This window comes from Rattus norvegicus, chromosome 3, assembly GCF_036323735.1.
Source record: "Rattus norvegicus strain BN/NHsdMcwi chromosome 3, GRCr8, whole genome shotgun sequence".
Lineage (NCBI taxonomy): Eukaryota > Metazoa > Chordata > Mammalia > Rodentia > Muridae > Rattus > Rattus norvegicus.
The window spans coordinates 132,864,351-132,883,748 of record NC_086021.1 but is presented as its reverse complement, the minus strand read 5'-3'; the positions used below and the strand labels follow the sequence as shown (position 1 = coordinate 132,883,748).

At 43.4% G+C, this 19,398-nt stretch overlaps 1 protein-coding gene across 4 annotated transcripts in view; it reads right to left on the bottom strand.

Moving 5' to 3' along the window:
- The window catches only part of Slc12a1 (solute carrier family 12 member 1), a 76,774-nt gene that overhangs the window by 52,606 nt on the left and 4,770 nt on the right, over positions 1 to 19,398 (bottom strand). For 3 of the 4 annotated variants that reach the window (NR_073053.1, XM_063283138.1, NM_001270617.1), the window contains exons 3-9: positions 16,643 to 16,774; positions 15,451 to 15,526; positions 10,123 to 10,218; positions 6,688 to 6,827; positions 5,623 to 5,733; positions 5,106 to 5,217; positions 2,285 to 2,412 (exon numbers count right to left, since the gene is read on the bottom strand). Coding sequence is in view for 3 of the 4 variants with exons in the window: in XM_063283138.1 (XP_063139208.1) it covers positions 2,285 to 2,412; positions 5,106 to 5,217; positions 5,623 to 5,733; positions 6,688 to 6,827; positions 10,123 to 10,218; positions 15,451 to 15,526; positions 16,643 to 16,774 (795 nt within the window). In the remaining variant the exon portion in view is untranslated. Of the gene's footprint in view, positions 1 to 2,284; positions 2,413 to 5,105; positions 5,218 to 5,622; positions 5,734 to 6,687; positions 6,828 to 9,565; positions 9,662 to 10,122; positions 10,219 to 15,450; positions 15,527 to 16,642; positions 16,775 to 19,398 lie in introns of all 4 variants that reach the window. The other variant, NM_001270618.1, reaches the window with a different exon arrangement.

The following is a 19,398-nucleotide window of genomic DNA, read 5'->3' as shown; positions in this document are numbered from 1 at the left end:
TACCGGGCATTCAAAAGGAGTCAATAAATACCAAATAGAGAAAAGTCAATTCCAGCAGACAATAGTCTCCTGGGGCAATCAATATAGGCAAACGAAGTTTGAGCATTGCTTTTTAAAACTTAAATATGATGATCAGGTCCATCGAAGACGTCATAATTGGTAAATGCAAATGCAAACACCACTGGAGATCACACTTAACCAAGCAAAACTGCCCTACATGGGTGTGACCAGCTCTGTGCAGCTACTAATCCACAAGCCACACACACACACACACACACACACACACACACACACACACACACACAAACACACACACACACACACGCAGGCACATGCCCACTCCACACAAAAAATTCATGGGATCTGGGTGACATACCCAACTTCATTTGAGCATAACTGGGTATAAGGTGTTTTAACCTCATTTGCTGAGTCCAAGCCTCCTCTTCCACATCTACTATGTCATAAAATCAATCCAATAACGTGCAACCAGTGTTAAAGGAACAGAATGGAATAGAACGTATAATGGCTTATAGTAAAAGACGTCATTTCCATTGTTTCTAACTAAAAGCAGCTTTTTACTGCACGGGCTTAGTTCAGGCGAGACGTAAGATGAACTGACTAAGAACCTCGTTTTTAAGGAGTCTAAAGAAAGCACAATGTTTTCCACTTTAAAAGCCTGCCAGTAGCTTTTGGAAGCTTACATCAGTGAACTCTGATACTTTCCTAGGTAGAGAGAAAAAAAGGAGCTCATGACTACATTTCACTAAATGGGGAAAGGAGCTGAGCTGTTTTGAACGAGGTTTTGACTTTGACTTTTGTCATGACCTTTCTTCTGCCATTGCCTCTCTGATCAAGAATTTACCATGACGGTGGGTCACTAGTATAGCAAATACAAATGCCTTAACGCAGTCACTCAGCCAATATCTACTAAGACCATGATATCCCTGAAGATATACAATGGATCAACCTGAAGGCAAAGTCCTCACTTCCACAGTGTTTGATGCTCTCCAAAGAGCATCTTCCCAGCAGCTCCCTTTGAGTGAAGCCTGTGAGGCTCTCAGGTGTCATGCAAGAGCCTCCCTGCTGTCCTCAGGTTTCTCACACCAGACTCTGCTTGCTTTCTCTGCCCAGGATTGCCTTGTTCTTCCCCAGTAATCAACTTCCAGCCCTTTCCCTCAAGTTCCTCCTTGAAGGAACCAATCTTGGCCAACTGAAGAACTCTTTGTTCGGTATCTTTATTTTACAATTCCACTGATTGGTCCATGCATGTTTTTCACTTAATTCATATCTCCTGGTGACTCTTGCAAATACTCATCTTCAGAAATGTATTATCAATTGAGGTGAGATTTGTGTCTTCCTTTGTGTGTGTGAGGCAAAGCCAGTGTCCTTTTTACAGAAGAGACTCTTATTGTCTTCGAAGCCTTCTCCTTATAATACTGGAACCCCTCAGACTTACTGGGGTACGTAGTTGCTCTTCTCCAGAATGTGTTTTGTAGAATCCTATGAAGCTAGGTAAGGACATAGCAGACCAATGGGATATCAGCAGAAGTGACTCGTGCAAGCTGTCCTTTACAATTCCAGTTCCCTTCTTAGGAGGTAGAGTATGAACCAGGAAGTGATTAATCTTCTAGGACCTTAAAGATGAGAGTGAACCTCAAGGTAGAGGTGACACAGGATGTTCTCTGAGTCCCCTGGATACACTTTGAAGCAGTTTTTCTAAATTTTTTTGGATGGCCTATGATCGCCAACATATGTGTGCCAGAAACACAAAGTCCAATTTCGTTTTGGCTGTAGCTAGTGAGTGATCCTCTATAAAATATGGAAACCACTATCGCAGCTGAAACAACGGTCCCCATAGCCCTTAATGGAGAAGGCTAGGAAGCGAGGTCTAAGTGTCCATGTGGCTGGTTGTTGTTGGTTTTTTTTCTCCTCAAATGTCTTGAATTCTTATCCACTAAGATTTTTAAAGGGGAAGAAGGTGTGATTCTTACAACTCACTGAACTCTGTTCATTTTATTGGAAAATGACCTACTGTGAACACACTGTTTGTGGATGCCACTGAACATAGACCTCAGAACAGTACTATGTTGTTAGGAGGCCATATTTAGAATGAAAGGAGAGAGTGTGAGAAGGCTTATAAATAACCAGGAAGTCATGTAGAAACCTTCACTCTGGAGTCTCTAGGACCTGTCATGTTCTAAGTCATATTTAATTGGACAGCTTCTCATGCTCGAACCGCACTTCCACCACCAGGGCCTCAGAGCAGAGGAAACTACATACATACCTCCAGGTCTCCAGAGATGTTGGCACCAGCAAGAATCCCAGTAGCAGCTGGGAAAAAGATAGCAAAGACCGAGAAGAAGCCTTCTCCCTCTGTGAAGCTTGGCCCAAAGTTTTCCGCAAATATAGATGCTGAAATAGAAGTGAGTGGAACATCACTGTGTTGGGTTTTCCACATAGTAGGATCTTACACTCTTGACTTCTGTATTTCTAAGGAGAAATCGATCCTGAGAATTGCAGCAGAGTCAACTTGAAACTGTTGTTCATTCTTTCCTGAATACTGAGGTATCTATCATTGTGGGTACACATTTAAGTCTTAGACATCTAGACAGAGCTTTGAAAAAGTCATTAGAAACCATGCTTGTGGGCTGGAGAGATGGCTCAGCGGTTAAGAGCACTGACTGCTCTTCTAGAAGTCCTGAGTTCAAATCCCAGCAACCTCATGGTGGCTCACAACCATCTGTAATGGGATCTGATGCCCTCTTCTGGTGTGTCTGAAGACTGCTACTATGTACTTATATATAATAAATAAGTCTTAAAAAAAAAGAAACCATGCTTGTTTGTCTTTTTGAGTACAAAAGAAATGGAAAAGGGTAAGAAATTCTTGCAGAAGGAAAAATCAGTCTCCTCCAGCAGAATCTCACTGGGCATACAAACCCCCATGAGAATCCCCATGTGGCACAGTAGCCAACACAAAGGAAACTCAACATTATTTTTTAAAGACTTTTTATCTCATATTGCTTTGTTTGGACTTTTTTATTCTTGGTCTTGCTTTCTTTTGCTTGAATATTATGGGTTTCCCATTTTGTGTTTGAATGTTTTTCGTTTGGTTGTGTTTTGAGGCTGGGTTCCTGTGTGAAACCTTGGCTGTCTTGGAACTCTGTAGACCAGGTTAGCCTCTGCCTGCCTCTGCCTCCTGCGGGCTTGGATTAAAGGTGAGTGCCTGCCTCTGCCTCCTGTGGGCTTAGATTAAAGGTGAGTGCCACCACTGCCCCACTGGATTTTGTTTAGTATAAATGTGTATGTGTGTCTCTAATTAGTTTTTTTGTTTTTATTTTGTTTGTCTGTTTATCTCCCTGTTTTCTAAAAAGACAGAGAAAGAGAAGGCATGAAGTTCTGCCTGTAGGGAGAGCGATAGGACTAGGGAGGAGTCGTGGGAGGGAACACCATAATCAGAGTACATTGTCTGAAAACAATTTATATTAAAATACATAAAATTGAGTAAATATGCCAAAACGCCATAATTCTTGTAGGAGCATGTTAGCTCCTTCACAAATATACGGCCCAAACTTACCTACCCCTCATAGCCACATACTCAAGTCCATGTGTCTTTAAACAACCTGCCTTTCTAGACCTTCCACAAACTGTAGGGAAGAGTGGGAGGGAGGCTGCACAGCAGACAGGCCCCTAGTCTTCTACTCTCTCAGCTCTTCCTTCCAGAGTTCAGACCTTAGTCCTTCTACCAAATTCTCAGAGAACAGGACCGTGGTGAGGCAACCAACACCCCTGGAGGCTGTCACTAAGTCCCCTAGATGAAAAGGAAGCAATCTTGAGGAAAGGCAGAAAGGAGAGAAAGAGGAAGAAACTGGAGAAAGAAAGGAGTGAGAGATGAGAAAAAGGAGGAAAGAAAGTTGAAAACATCAGAAGATGCAAAGTGGGCGGGCGGGTAGGAAAGAAAGAACAGCAAAACCGGAAGAAATCAAATAACCACGGCAGAGAAAAGCAAATAAAAGAACCACATGGCTTTAAAAATGGCGAAGGAGTCACCGGTACTGACAACTGAGTACGAAATGAAGATATGAAGATGTAGATGCAAATGATATACATGTATGTATATATTTATGTACATGTATATGATGCATATGTAGACGATGTAAATGTATGTGACATATATGTATATGTTTATGTACATGTATATGATGCATTTGTAGATTATGTATATGTATGTGACATATATGCATATGTACATGTATATGATGCACACCTCAGCTATGTGCTCTTGAGTAAGCTAGGGTAGAAAGTAAGAAAGCAGGAGAAGCAGAAAAGGGGAGAAAAAGGTCAAATATGCTGTGGGGGAGACCACAAGGAGAGGCACAAGTAATTCACCCATAACTTGTTTTTAATGGATGCGTTTTCTTTGTATGCGGGTACGTATACTGTGTGACTGCCTGATGCCTCCAGAGGCCAGAAAAGGGTGCTAGATCCTGTAGAACTGGAGTTACAGAGGTTGTGTGTGAGCTGCTGTGAAAGGCTGAGCATTCTCACCAGTCTCCTAACCCAGAGTGCTTGAAAGCTTGACAGTGGTTCTTGGCAGGCTATGTCCAGCAAGGTTGGATGCTACAAAGTCCCAGGAAGATGAGAGGACTTGATTTAACATTAGTGTTCTTCAGTGGTTGACCATCGTTTCCAGCTCCAGGTTTCCCTTCCCTACAGGTAGCTTCTAGTCTTACTATTTAACCCTCTAGTGACCACCCAATATTCAAGGATTTACAAGAGACTTTCACACATTCAGTTGAAAAAGATTGACTTATCAAAATTACTTCTAAACTTTAAATGCTTTACACATTTACTTTAAACTGTCCTCAGGATGTCGTCATTATTCATTTAGTGGGAAAATCTAAGAACCAAACAGGAAATGTGAAACCTGTTCAGCTGATGATCAAGAGTCAAGACCCAACCCAACACAGTCTCCTGAATTCAGTTCTAGGTCCCTTCCTGATCACACTGGAATTCTGGTGGCTGCGGATGGCATGAGTAAGGTAGTAGTGGGCAGAATGGTATAGGCACATTTACTGAGTGGCGGCTGACTGGCTGGTCACACTTACCTTGGTAGTTGAAGAAGCCTCTGGATTTCTTCTCGTTGTTGGATGGGATGACAGTTCCAATGAAGAAGTTTGCGATAGCAATGAGTAGAATGACCAGGAGAATCACTTGAGCCTGTGACACCACAGGGAAGGGGACAACTTAGAAGCAACAATGATACTGACTATTTGAGTCTGGGCATTCTCATTGCACAGGTGAAGCTTAATATATTGCCCTCCTCTCTGCTCAGCAAGTGAGGGTGAAACCTGGGTCTCCAGTGTGGGGTGCTGCTGTTCTGAACAATGGTTGAGCATGAAGGTTCATCAGTCTTGCTGACTGTGTCACTACAACAGTGGCAAGCAAGGTGAAGCAAGGCAGTCCTGACCAGACTTGATGCTTAGTGTTATGATGGCGACCTAGAGTGGACTTATGCCCTTTGTTACAATGAGCTGTTCTTTGTGAGTATGGTGTTCCTTTCATTGTTGTGAGTAACTCAGGGCCTGGCCAGCACTTGTCATGGTGTTGTTTAGAGATGCTCACCTTAGCTTCCCACTCCATCCCAGCTACTGAGATCCCTAGAAGAATCACCACCGTGATGGAACCGATTATTCGGATGTCATTGGTTGGATCCACCATCATTGAATCACTCTCCTGGGAGGAGGGAATCACTCGAATGATTAGAGATAGCTCTTTGCATTCAGTCTGTCTTGTAACATTCAACAAGAAGAGATACTGTACACAAATACCTGAGGCCACGTAGGATAATAAAACAATGAAATATTCATACATTCCAGAAGTCAAAAGAGTTCTAATTTTATTTTCTCTGTGCTGTAGGCCTTTGATAGGCTAGGCTAAGGGCTAGAGATGTTAGAAATTCCTTTGGGAGCTGCTGCAGCACTAAGTAAAAGAATGTGTGTGCACACCCTTGGTGTTGTGTTTTAGCTAATTACTTTTATGTGCCAAGAGGAATGTTAGAAGAATAAAAATGAGTGGCTTACAATATGAATATTGGAAACTTAAGTGTTGTTCACACTTAAGGACAAGGAACACAGACTCAGTAATGCATCTCTTGAAGAGAGCAAACCTTAAGAAGTACACAGTGAGCTCACTTATTCATGTAACTTCCCAATAGAGATTCTTTATAACATCAGAACTCAGCCGGACCCTTGATTGGCATGAGAGGAAGGTGGGGAGTTGCCACACTACATGCGTTCACAAAGCTTCTTCCCAAAGCATCTGGGTGGGTGGGATTCCTAGCTAAGAAAGGCCTAGTTTTGAACAGTGAGCTGTTCTCATGTTCAAACCTTCTTCCCCTTTGGGAACCTTGTGAGCAACAGTGGTGTGGCTACAGGAAAGAAGGCCTGCCTTCTACCTGAAGCTTCGTATTTTCACAACTCTACATCCTTTTTACATGATCAGTACTGAGTGAGCTCTTGTGAAATGCACAAAGCAGTAGTAATATTAGCTCATCTTTCAACTTTAGAAAATAAACTGCATAGGAAACAGATTTAAATCTCCCAGATGGTAGGGTATGAACTGAACTCAAAGCCAGATTGTATGAGGTAGTGCGTTTGGTTTGTGGGTACAAAGAAAAGTTTTAATTACCTTAAGAAGGTCTACCACAGTCTCCGCGAACCCCACCACATACATAGCGACAGCCACTGCATTGGCGAAAGCAAAAATCAAGCCTATTGACCCACCGAACTCAGGCCCTAAGCTCCGGGAAATCAGGTAGTAGGCTCCACCTGTGATGAGAGAGCACTTGTGTCAGCTGGGGCAGGACGCCAAGGTCCCCAGTCTCTAAATTCCAACTGTAATCATCCCAATAGGAGTATTATGGAGTTCTAGTAATTTTAGAAGTCCTATGTCACCATGGATATTTGTAGCTAGCTCTGCCTTGAACTCTGTAAATAGTCTGCAAACTATGTGCCAATACAGTTCAACTTATCAAGACTTACCAGTTAGAATCCTAATTTAAATTTATAAATAATAACAGTAGGCTTTACCCAAATGTGTTGTCTTTAAAAAAAATCACCAGAGTATCCAAATTATTAAAGTAACAAATAAAAATTTAGATTTGAAGTTTTCAGAAACTGACAGACCAGGGTAGAAAACAAAATGGCAGAACTTGTTTCATTCTGGGGTTGTGGCACAAGCCTGTTACCTCAGCTCTTGGGAGGTGATGGGTATGGGGACTGGGTAGGCAAGAGTAACCTCAGCCATTGTACATTTGAAGTTGGGCTGGGTTACATAAAACCCTGACCCAAAAGAACAAGGTAGTTGATCTTTTTCTCTTCTAACTTCCATTGTGTTGCATGAACTTTTCTGATAGCTAGTCAGTAAAGTGAGCATCGGTTTTGGGGTGTGTGTTTCCTACCCTTGTTTTCTGGTTTTAGCCCTAATGAAACCTGAATTCTCACAATAAGAACGAGGAATAGAGAGAAAACCTGGGGGGAGTGGGGCTTGCTCTTTCTTGAACACGAAAGAAGAGCTTTGTCTGTGGTCACCCACTCTTGTGACATGAGAACTGGACAGTAGCACCTCACAGGTAGATGAAGTAATTGGCAAACAGGCTGGATGAGGGACATGAACACCACAGTGACTTCTTAGGTGGAGTTAGTCATGGGGTCTGCAGAGTCAACATGGGACAAGCAAACTCAGAACAGAGCCACCGTGTACAGATGAGGAACTGTGTCCCGTGCACAGCAGTTCTCAGAATGGAACATATTATCCGGTAGAGCAAATCCACATGAGTTTTTAAAAGTTAACTTTACTCAGCAAACTGTCTGGACAATTACCAGAGACAGATAGGGGCTGAAGAGTTGACTTAACAATTAGGAGCCCTTGTTGCTTTTGCAGAGGATCCAGGTTCAATTCCCAGCACCCATGTGGTGGCTCATAGCTATATGCTATGCCAGTTCCAGAGGGTCTGGTTCCCTCTTCTGACTACCTCGGGCACCAGGCACACACACGGTGCGCATACATGGGTTCAGGCATAATACTCATCCACATAAAGTAAGACACATCTTTTAAAAATCAATTAATAAAATATAGGTTGAGAGAAAAGGTGTCTTGTGGATAGGATGATGTTTAGAAGGCCCTGAAGTGGTAGTGGTGGGAGGGGTGGGGCAGAGGTGGTATTCATGCCTGCAATCAAAGAATCTGGAAGGCTAAGGCAAGCAGATTGTCATGGATGGAAGGCCAGTCTGGTCCCGAAGAGTAAGACATTCTCTCACAACACCAAAACCGTGTGAAAGAGATGGCTCAGTGGCTAGGGTATGTGTTGTTTTTACAGAGGACCTGAGGTCTTAGCACCTAGGTTAAGTAGCTCACAGCTATCTATAACTCTAGTCTATCTTCTGGCCTCTTCTAGCACCACACACACACACACACACACACACACATACACACACACACAAACACACACACACAAACACGCAAAGAAACACATACCACACACAGACATACACCACACACACACACCACAGAGAAACATACACACCACACACAGACATATCACATACACACATCACATATACACCACAGACATATACCACACACACACCACAAAGAAACATACACACCACACATAGACACACTATATACACACATCACATATACACACCACAGACACACACACAAACACAAACACACACTACACACACACACACAGACACAAATCACATATATACAACATCCCCACACACACCACATATATACCACCCAGCCACACACGCAATCAAAGACAAAAATAAATCATAAAAACCAAAACACGGGGTTGGGGATTTAGCTCAGTGGTAGAGCGCTTGCCTAGCAAGTGCAAGGCCCTGGGTTCGGTCCCCAGCTCCGAAAAAAAGAAAAGAAAAGAAAAACAAAACAAAACAAAACAAAAAAAACAAAACAAAACACATCCGCCACCACCATCAAACCCTAAGCAGAGGGAGCCTGATGAAACAGACAAGGCAAAAATCAGTGGCGCCCCCATGAGCATGGTGAGAGCAACTAGAGCAGGGACGGATTTCACCTACTTTGTTTTCTACTCAGGCCTGCCTGGGAACGTGATAGTAATGGTTTGTTTGTTTGTTTGTTTGTTTGTTTGTTTGTTGATGATGATGGTTCTCATGGAAGCAGATTGTTCAGGGAGGACCTGAAGGCTGGGTGCAAGAGTGTTGGCTCTATGGGAATCACCATATAATGGGATATTGGGGAGCACTCAGGCTAAGGGGGCCTAGGCGGGAACCAGTGTGGCTCACCCAGGTACTGAGAACCCAGTGGGATTCCTCACAGGAAATGGATAAAAGGGGCCCTTTCTCCTGGTCTTTTCGCTTTTAATTAAGAATTGTACCCTCTTATTTAAGTTTGCTTTATTTTGTTTTGTTCCAAGTCCAGTTAGCAACAAAAAATCTCCACGTTTAGTTATTAAACCCCTCTAGACAGGATATGCAACCACAGTAGATAATGACAAGTAAGTCCCTTGGCTTACCTCCTCTCACCACTCCGTTTGTGCAAATAGCAGACATAGAGATACCTGTGAGTGTTGTCACTACCACGCTCAGGCCAATGATGATGACTCCCAGACCTGCAAAACCCCCAACAGAGGCGTTTGGCTCCAGTAGGTAGAGAAATCACCGTTACTTCATGATGCGGCAGTCATAGAAGGTCAGTCTCCCTGCAGAAACCTGAAATGTTCTAACTGGTCCCCGTTCCACGACAATGTGGGAGGCACCTGAAACGCACTGTACTTTAAAACTGTAGCCACTCTGAGGAGTCCTTTCCTGATAAACGCCAGCAAGAAGTGTCCAGACTGACCTGGAAAAATAAGAACTGTCCCCAAGAACGCCACACGTCACTGGAGCAGGACCTGTAATGTGCCAGGATTCGTTAGCCGTGGCCTGGGTCGACTTGAACTACACTCACCGTGGCTGCTCTCCGAGTTCAGCATCTCCTCACTTCCTGTGCCCGTCAGTAAGAAAGTATATGGAAAACTTGTGCCTACCCGGAGCATGTGCCGCGGATATTAGATATCTTAGAGAGTTTTACCTCCACGAACAAACCCGTTTGTTGCTATTGCAGAAGTTGACAACCCAGTGATAGAGGTTACCATGGTGGAAAGAAGAATTATAAGGACTCCAAGACCTGTTAGCAATGAAAGACAGAAGATATTACATTTCACTCTTCTTCCTCGGACCCCCTACTCCTGCAAGTTCTGCTGCCTCTAATTGAACTTTTCAGGCCCATGCTTTAGACCCAGTGGGGTTTCTTTGTACAAAGGTAGAGTTGCTGTGCCTGGCATGAAGATCAGGTCCAAGAGGCACTCGTTATGATGAAGGGTGGCATCCGAGGTCAGCCCAGTCTACAGTGCAGCCCTGGAAAGGAGAAGCCGACTTCTGTTGGTGTCCTGGGAGAGAAAATACCGTGGCTGGGAAAGGGGAAACATGACATCTGACCTTCTCTCTTGCTTGAGAGGAACCTGATCGAGAAAGGTAGGGATTTGACAAAGGTTAAATCCTTCTTCATTTGTCTCGCACCCCTTTGCCTGGTGGGAGGAAAGGAACCAACTTGCTTTACCTTTGAAAACACCCCAGAAAGGTCAGTGGCGAGCTATTAGAGCTTGCGATGCCTTTACCTTACACGTGAAGATCTGGCTTACAACTTTAATTACCTCCTCTGACATATCCATTTGTGGCGATAGCAGAGGTGGATAGACCTGTGATGGCTGTCACTGTCACGGCTAAGCCGATGATAATCACACCGAGACCTCAGTTGAGAGAGGAAAAATAAGTGCGATTAAATGGTGGAACAGCTCATTGGGTCATTTACATAGAAGCAAACACACCTACGTAGTTGTTGAAAGACTGCATTTGAATTTAGCAAGCTGCCCACGGACCCGCCATTCAGGTACTAAGAGATTCAAGATCTCTGGAAGGCGCAGAGCTGTGTTGCCCCCCAGTGAACAATTTCATTCAGGCAAAATATAGGATGAGCCTGGTCTTTGATGAGGTTCTACACAGCCTCCAGCTGTGAGTGCAAATGAAGGCTATACTAGCTTTCCAGGTAAATGTCTTCATTAGCAAACTGTTCATTAGGTCGCTGGGTAAGTCAGACAGACCCAAATTTAACTACGTTCACTTATTTGTTGTGTGACGTCAGAATTTACTTATTTTCTGACACCCAAAGCACAGTTAATTGAAGAGGAGAGGTGCGAAGTCACTGTCATGACGCACGAAGGGTAATACTCACGAGGGTTACTCTGCCAGCATACCCACCATGCTCATAAACGTTTATTAAAAGCCTTCTGCACGTTTAGCTTTGGTAGAGATGCAAGGCACAAATACAGCGGGGTGAAAAAAAGCCACTCTGGAGGACACTGTGGTTCAGAAGGGCAGCGAGTATGATAAAATCCAAAATCTTTAGTTTCAAGAAACAAACAGCTGGTGTGTGTGTGTGTGTGTGTGTGTGTGTGTGTGTGTGTGTCTGTCTGTCTGTCTGTCTGTCTGTCTTTAGGCAGGCATATAACATGCTAGAATATATCACCATGGTGTAAGGATTTGTTTTTTTAAGCTATACAGTGAACATAGGCAGAGCAGGCACAAGAAAATCTCTCAGCTTTCCTCTGTGCCCAGGTGGGGACATGCATGCGTGAATGTGTTCATGTTTCCATTTTCTGGAAGAACTGACACTCACTCGTAGCAAGTGCAAATCCTTGTCAGCCTATAGAAGGTTTCATGGGAATCCAGCAAGACTTCCTGACCAGTTCTTTTCTTCTAGCAAATTTCTCTACTTATTTTCCTACCTACTCTTGTCCACCCTAGAAAGGTGGACAAAGTCCCTTCTCTTTGTCTGGTCTCTTCTCTGCAGTTCCATTGTCCTTCGGTTAAGATGGCATTCAAGTGTTTTAACGGCTCCTTTGAATTGCCACCTGCCATGGAGTCCTCCCCATGTTTTATACAATACATTAATAAACGTGATTTCTTGTTAATCTGACAGTCTAATGCATGAGACTGTAGGCGATGAGCCCAAGATGGACGGAAGGAAACGTATCCCCTGTCCCCCATATCAGCCTCTCCAAAGAAGCTGACGCAGAATCCAAGGAGACGATTGTGGGGAGTTTAGCAGCTCTGCTCAGAGTGTTTTACTCTGTGCTGTTTTATGTGTGGGAACACATAAAAAACCCCGTCCTACTTCACCACACCCCTACCACAGACCCTTAGAAAGGGTTGTGAGAAATAGTTATACTGAGTGTTTTGGGTTCCAGCAACACTGGGAGGAGCATCACTTCTCTTCTCCTGTGTGGCCTCAGGTGCTGGCGCCATGAAATGTAAGTTATTTCTAGCTGCTATACATCCTTTTGCTTTTCAGTATTTGGAGAATGAATGTTTGGCACACTCTAGACACTGTATGGGCCCACAAGCTTGCATCGTATGACATTACTCCCAGGCTAACTCCATTAGTTCCCGATCATTGTCTCCTGAGCGATCCCTGCCTTGCCCTACGGTGCTGCGTACATGTCTGTAAGTGGTTTGACCACCACTTTCTACCAGAAACCAGTGAGAAGCTTGCACATCTCTCACAATTAAATAAACAGAACAAAAAGACCCGGGTTGAAAGAGTTTTCAGTGTGTTGGTTCCTCAAGACGTGGCCCTTGCATGGCCCGCTGCAGGAAGCACTGGAGAGGTCTATTTAAAACGCCCACATTTGTTAGGCTCAGAGCTTTGACAGTGAGTCCCGGGCTTCTGCAGCTTTCTATTCCACTCTTGGATAACTCTTGCTCACCCGCCAGCAAGATGAGTAGCTCAGTGTTAGCCCATCTCAACTTGTATCTGCCCATTTGGCAAGGTATTTTAGCTATATCTTCACATACTTGATTGGGGGAGAATTAAGTCATTTTCCTGAGTGTCAGCTGCGAAGTAAAACTTGAAGAGTGTGAGTGACTTGCTTTGGGTCACAGACTCATTTCACACCCAGCTTCCCTGTGTCATGCTTAGGTTAGCTGGAGATGACACTGCCCCAGCGAGGTGTCCAGCAGAGAGGAACAACTGGACAGCATTCGTAGCTCAGGCTACCACGTGTGTTTAGGAATTGGGCAGCCCAGGCTCAGAGTCTCACAATGGCTGCCTGTGGGCTGTAATTACTGTCACCAGATTCCACCTGCTTTATCTCCTAGGTCCAGGCTTGAATATATATCGTTTCCTCTGTCCCTAAACTATGCCTAAAGCAAGAAGAAAATACTTGTATTTGTGTTTTTTCTTCTTCAATATAGAGAGAAGTAAGCTGGACACAGTGTCTGTTGGACATTTCCCTGGCAAAGTATGTGTGTGATTGTCTGTATCTGTGTGTGTGTGTGTGTGTGTGTGTGTGTGTGTGTGTCTGTGTATGACAGAAGCTGCCTCATCAAATGGTCCCAGAGATTGAGCCTTAAAGGGTAGGAAGCACAATAAGAAGGCTCCCTCCCAAGAAGAGTTATCCAAAACTCTTGAACTCAAAGATGCTGACATTGGGAAAATACCAGATGAAGATTTCAAAAGTTTGGCAAAAATGATCCAGGACCTGAAAGAGGATATAAATTCTATCCAAACCCTAGAAAGGAATGTCTGCAACACTGAGTGGGGAAGTCAACAAAATGCGTGAGAAAACCAGCACTGCATAAACACAAATGGGACCAAATGTTGACTTAACCCAGTTAGCTTTAGGTCTTAACTATGCGAGTTGATAAGATATTTTGGCTACTCACTATAATCTGTTCTGAAACTTAAAAGAACAGGAGAAGGAACAACACCAACAGCTCCAGTCAGCCTAACACACACCATCAGGTTAGTACGAACTCCACTGACTTCTATGTAAGATTCGACTACACAAACAAAATGATTTCGTTTAGATACGCTAATGTTGGAAGCAAATTGCTTAGCAAAGAGAGGATCCTTTATACCTTGGTAATAGATGTAAAACTGGGTTTGGCTGTGAAGAGTAGAGTAAGATCTGATTACAGTTCAGATTGCTGCCCAAACATATGGGTGCTGAATACATACATTAGAAAGGATTACTCTTGCCGTCGGCTGTGTGCTCCCACCCCCACACAAAGAACTGCATCTTGATGATCTCAATAAGTTACTAAACTGCCCTTAAAAACCTAATTTTGCATGAAGCCCTGGAGCAAAGCCCTGGCAATATTAAGCTGCGGCTTTTCCATGGAACGGCATACACTTATTTTGGACCCTGCGGCTGTAGGCATTCATTTGCTACGCATCATCAAACCAGCAAGCAGCCTTTTTGTCAGGAACATAGCAGCTGCTGAACAAGAAACATGGAGAGAGGAAAAAAAAAAAAAAAAAAAAAAAACAACCGACGGGGCTGGCTCAGTGCTCCCTGTTAGAGCGGAGCCTTCCTGCTCCAGTTGTCAGCTGATGGTTCAAAGGGCATGCTGAAGGAGGGTGGATAACACCAGGTACTTTTCATACACGAATTGAGATGTCTTCCTGAGCAGCATATGAAGACACGGCTGAGCTTCCGGCTTCTCCCTATCAATATTCCCTGAGTCTCTCCTCAAAACTCAATCCAAATGTTTTCACACATATACAACATAACACTGTTAATTTTCATCACAGTCAATTAGGAAACTTGGTGAAATTCAAGTAACTTTTCTAAATAAACCTTATGTTTTTAATAAAAAAACAATCTGTACAACAGAATGTTTTCATTGGAATGTAATTGAAAAGCATTAAGTCATCACTCCTGGGATAATACCACGTTTTTTTCTATCCAGAAAAAAAGATTTGGTTACTAACATTGTAAGTCTTCATTTACAACGACTCGGGTCATTTCGACTCTTGTTTTACGCTTATAGTTAGGAAAATTTTGAGAATTTGCTTTTTGCTGCTTGTATGTGACAGCAACACAGTTATTTTCTGTGTAAAATGTTCAATAATGCAGCACATTATTGATCAGGCCACACATATATTTTTGTATATATATCTTTACCAGTTTCCCACTGGTCCTTTTCGCTTAGTGAAGTGTTGCCAGTCTTTATAAGCAGAATAGTCTGAGGCAAATGAAATACAAATATCCGTGTGTCCCAACGTGTGACTGTAGTTACTTGAAATGAATACACTTTATTTACTCATATGCTTGAAACTCTACAGAAAGCTAGAACTATTCACCTGACTATTCACTTACTGGGGAAACTGGAAAATTCCAGTCTTATAGGAGTTAGTGCCCCCACTTCTCCTCCCTGACATTGTCAGGGGCAAAAAAAGGCGCTCAAGTGTAAATGACTTCTGTGACCTTCATCTTCTGCAGCATTGAAGGAAAACCAAGTTGTTTATTAAGCTTGCAATTTACATAAAAATTGTTTAGGAGGGGAAATGACTCACCAATTCCCGCTTCTCCTACAATCCAGGAGAGGCGAATGAAGAGCATGACTCCCCAGATGTTCAGCATGCACCTCACCTGCAGATGAAGGTGAGCGTCGAGAGCCATCCCAGACCAAGCCCAACCAACCTTCACAGGAACCCTGGTGTCCAGGGCTGGCTGGCCCTGTGGGACCACCTATGCTATGACTCTCAGTGTGAACAGGATCCTAGGGGGTGGATCTCAGTGTGGACAGGATCCTACAGGATGAACCTCAGTGTGAACAGGATCCTAGGGGTTTGATCTCAGTGTGAACAGGATCCTAGGGGATGACTCTCAGTGTGAACAGGATCCTAGGGGATGACTCTCAGTGTGAACAGGATCCTAGGGGATGGATCTCAGTATGAACAGGATCCTAGGGGGTGGATCTCAATGTGAACAAGATTCTAGGGGATGGACCTCAGTGTGAACAGGATCCTAAGGGATGACTCTCAGTGTGAACAGGATCCTAGGAGGTGGATCTCAGTGTGGACAGGATCCTAGGGGATGGACCTCAGTGTGAACAGTATCCTAGGGGGTGGATCTCAGTGTGGACAGGATCCTAGGGGATGGACCTCAGTGTGAACAGGATCCTAGGGGTTTGACCTCAATGTGAACAAGATTCTAGGGGATGGACCTCAGTGTGAACAGGATCCTAAGGGATGGATCTCAATGTGAACAGGATCCTAGGGGATGGACCTCAGTGTGAACAGGATCCTAGAGCATACATAACTCTTAGTATGAACTGAATCTTAGGGCATGCGTGGCTTTCAGTGTGAACAGGATTCTAGGGGGTGGATCTCAGTGTGAATCAGATCCTAGGAGTTTGACCTCAATGTGAACAGGATACTAGGAGACGGACCTCAGTATGAACAGGATCCTAAGGGATGGATCTCAATGTGAACAGGATCCTAGGAGACGGACCTCAGTATGAACAGGATCCTAGGGCATGCATGACTCTTAGTGTGAACTGACTCTTAGGGCATGTGTGGCTTTCAGTGTGAACAGAATCCTAGGGGGTGGATCTCAGTGTGAACAGGATCCTAAGGGATAGAACTCAGTGTGAACAGGATTGTAGGAGATGGCTCTCAGGGTGAACAGGATCCCAGGGGGTGGACCTCAGTGTGAACAGGGTCCTAGGACATGCTCTCAGTGTGGACACAGGACTTTGCTCACCAGCACACCTTTCACCCATCCAAACTTCACAACACCAGTCACGTCTTCTTCCTTGTTTTCTGCTTGCTCATCTCCAGGCATCCCATCTCCATTAGCAACCCTGTCAGCTGAACCAGGGGCCACAGCCACATTCTGCATTGAGAGAGAGAGAGAGAGAGAGAGAGAGAGAGAGAGAGAGAGAGAGAGAGAGAGAGGATAGTAGTGGATCAACAAACTGTTTCTTAAAACTTTCAAAGCCAAATCAAAACAATGGCCATGGCCATAAAACCCTGGGAAAAAAAGTATTTCTAACCTCAGCAAATAATTTTGTTGTTAGTGTATCTTACCCTGGGAGCTAATGGCTTCCGTTTGTGAGTTATTTCCAGCCATGGCTAAGGCTGAAAGATGGTAGACAGAACCCAGGCCATCCTGCTGCTAACAACACAAAAGTGGTCGGATTTAAATGAATTTAAAATGCACAAAGATAAACAAGACAATGGAGTCAAGGGAGACAAGCTGTGATGAAAGAGAAAAATCTTCAGGTGAAATAGCCTAGGCTTAGATAGAGATAATCAGATTTTTAAATTCTTACAGGAAATTGTGTTACTGATATTTGAAATGTAAAGACATGTTACCAGTCATGGTCCCTCACTTGGTAGTAGGGGCTGAAGTCACAAGGGATTTTAGATTATACTTTACTCAGTTGAGTCTGTACAAAATATTACCATTCAGACTTACAGTCAGCATAAAGTACCAGGAAGGTTTGATAGAAGTATTTTCATACTAAAAATTTAAAAGCCGATGTACATTTTCCATTGAGTGCACATCTTGGCTTAGACTAGCTTCATTTGCAGTGGTCAGTACTAAGGGTCATGCATGGGAGACCTCAACACAGGCTTATACAGTACAGTCAGTCTCTGATGAGAGCATTAGGTGCTTTTCACACATCAAGGAAAAAGTCTTTTTCTTTTAATACATTCTAGAAGCATAAAGCAGCTAGCAGTCACCTGCAGATTTTACTTTCAATCGTGAGTGCTGTGTGTGTGTGTGTGTCTGTCTGTCTGTCTGTATTTCTGATGTGTGTGAATGAGTTATATGGTGTTTGCCTTTGTATTATGTATGATGTGTATGCACATGTGTGTGTGTTTGTGTGTATGAATGCAGGTGTGTGAGTATATATGAGTCATGTGAATATGATGTATGCACATATGTGCACGCTTTTGTATGTCTGAGTACAGGCGTATGAATATGTATGATGCATGAGTTTGTGTTGGGTATGATGTATGTGCATATGTACATGTGCTTGTGGTATTGGTCCCTGCCTTCTATCTTGGTTGACACAGGGCTTCTTTGTTGTTCTGTGTGTACGGCAGGCTGACTGGCCTCAGAGCATCTCCTGCTTCTACCTCTCTCTTGCCAGCTGGACTCAGCCCTGCACACCCACACCAGGCAATGCTTCAAGTGCTTTCCACATGCAACCATGTCCCAGGGCAGCTTTTCCTTCCCATGACTAAAATCGCAGTCTTTGAAAGTATGAAACTTACAGATGTGCTAATATGACTGAAGGGATTGCCTGGTTAGAGAACTCATTTCTTCAACTTAGTTGGAGAGTCTACCTTTATGATTACTAATATTCTAGTTAATCACTATTCCTGTGGCTGGGGTCACATGAGAAAGCCTTAGCCACTTGCCCTTTTAGACATGGATTTGGAAATGAAACCTATGCTTCTGATAAAGCCTGTAAGGGTTTGGTCTGGGAGATTGCTGTGCTCTCTGATGAACCCCAATGGCGACTCTGACACTTAGATTTGGAGAATAAGAACATTAATAATGGCACAAACCTATAAAGTCATATAAAGAATAAATTGCATATTTAAAATTTTCCATTAGATGAAAATTTTTTTTCTTAATGGACACCATTTCTGATCCGTTTTATGGTTTTTCAATCCATCACTTGGACTTCAGAGAACCAAGAGAACATTGTCTGAGTTCAGGACACAGAAACCACCACACACAGAAATTAGCACAACAGGGAGTTTCTAAATTATCCAAAAGCAGAGTCAGTGCAGGACTGACAGCTCTTTTCATAGATATATGGAACTTGCTAGCATTTTGAAATTTTAAGTATATTTATATTCAACAACCTTGAATTTTTGTGATTATCTTTCCTTTTGTGACTAATGTTTAATAGTAAATTTACAAGAGTTGCTGGCATTTTTCTTGGCTGACTGTAATATATAGGAGCAGAAAGGTTCTATACCTTAGAAACTACACATGGGATCTCATTTTTCATGAAATTAATCCCGGGCGTGTCCTACAGTAATCTACTTTTGCTTTCTCAGAAAGTAGAAACGAGAACACATCCAAGATTTTTTTTTTTTTTTTGGTTCTTTTTTTCGGAGCTGGGGACCGAACCCCGGGCCTTGCGCTTCCTAGGTAAGCGCTCTACCACTGAGCTAAATCCCCAGCCCAAGATTTTTCTTTTTCTTTTTTTAGTATTACCTGGGAGTAGTTCAAGGCAGAATCACCTTTTATGTGGTATAGCAAATCTTTGTTTTACTTTTTGATAAACGCTTCCTTTGTACACCAGAACAATAGCAAATTCAATGTTTCATCCAAATATTGAATGCAACTTGAGTCGGGGTTTGTGGGGACCTGAAGGTTGTTAAGCTCTGCCTAGGGGGTTCACAGACATCTGGATGCCGTTAATGTCGCACAGATGGAAAGTTCTGGGATTTCATCCTTCCTGCAGCTGCTTTTGCTTCTTTGTGCGACAT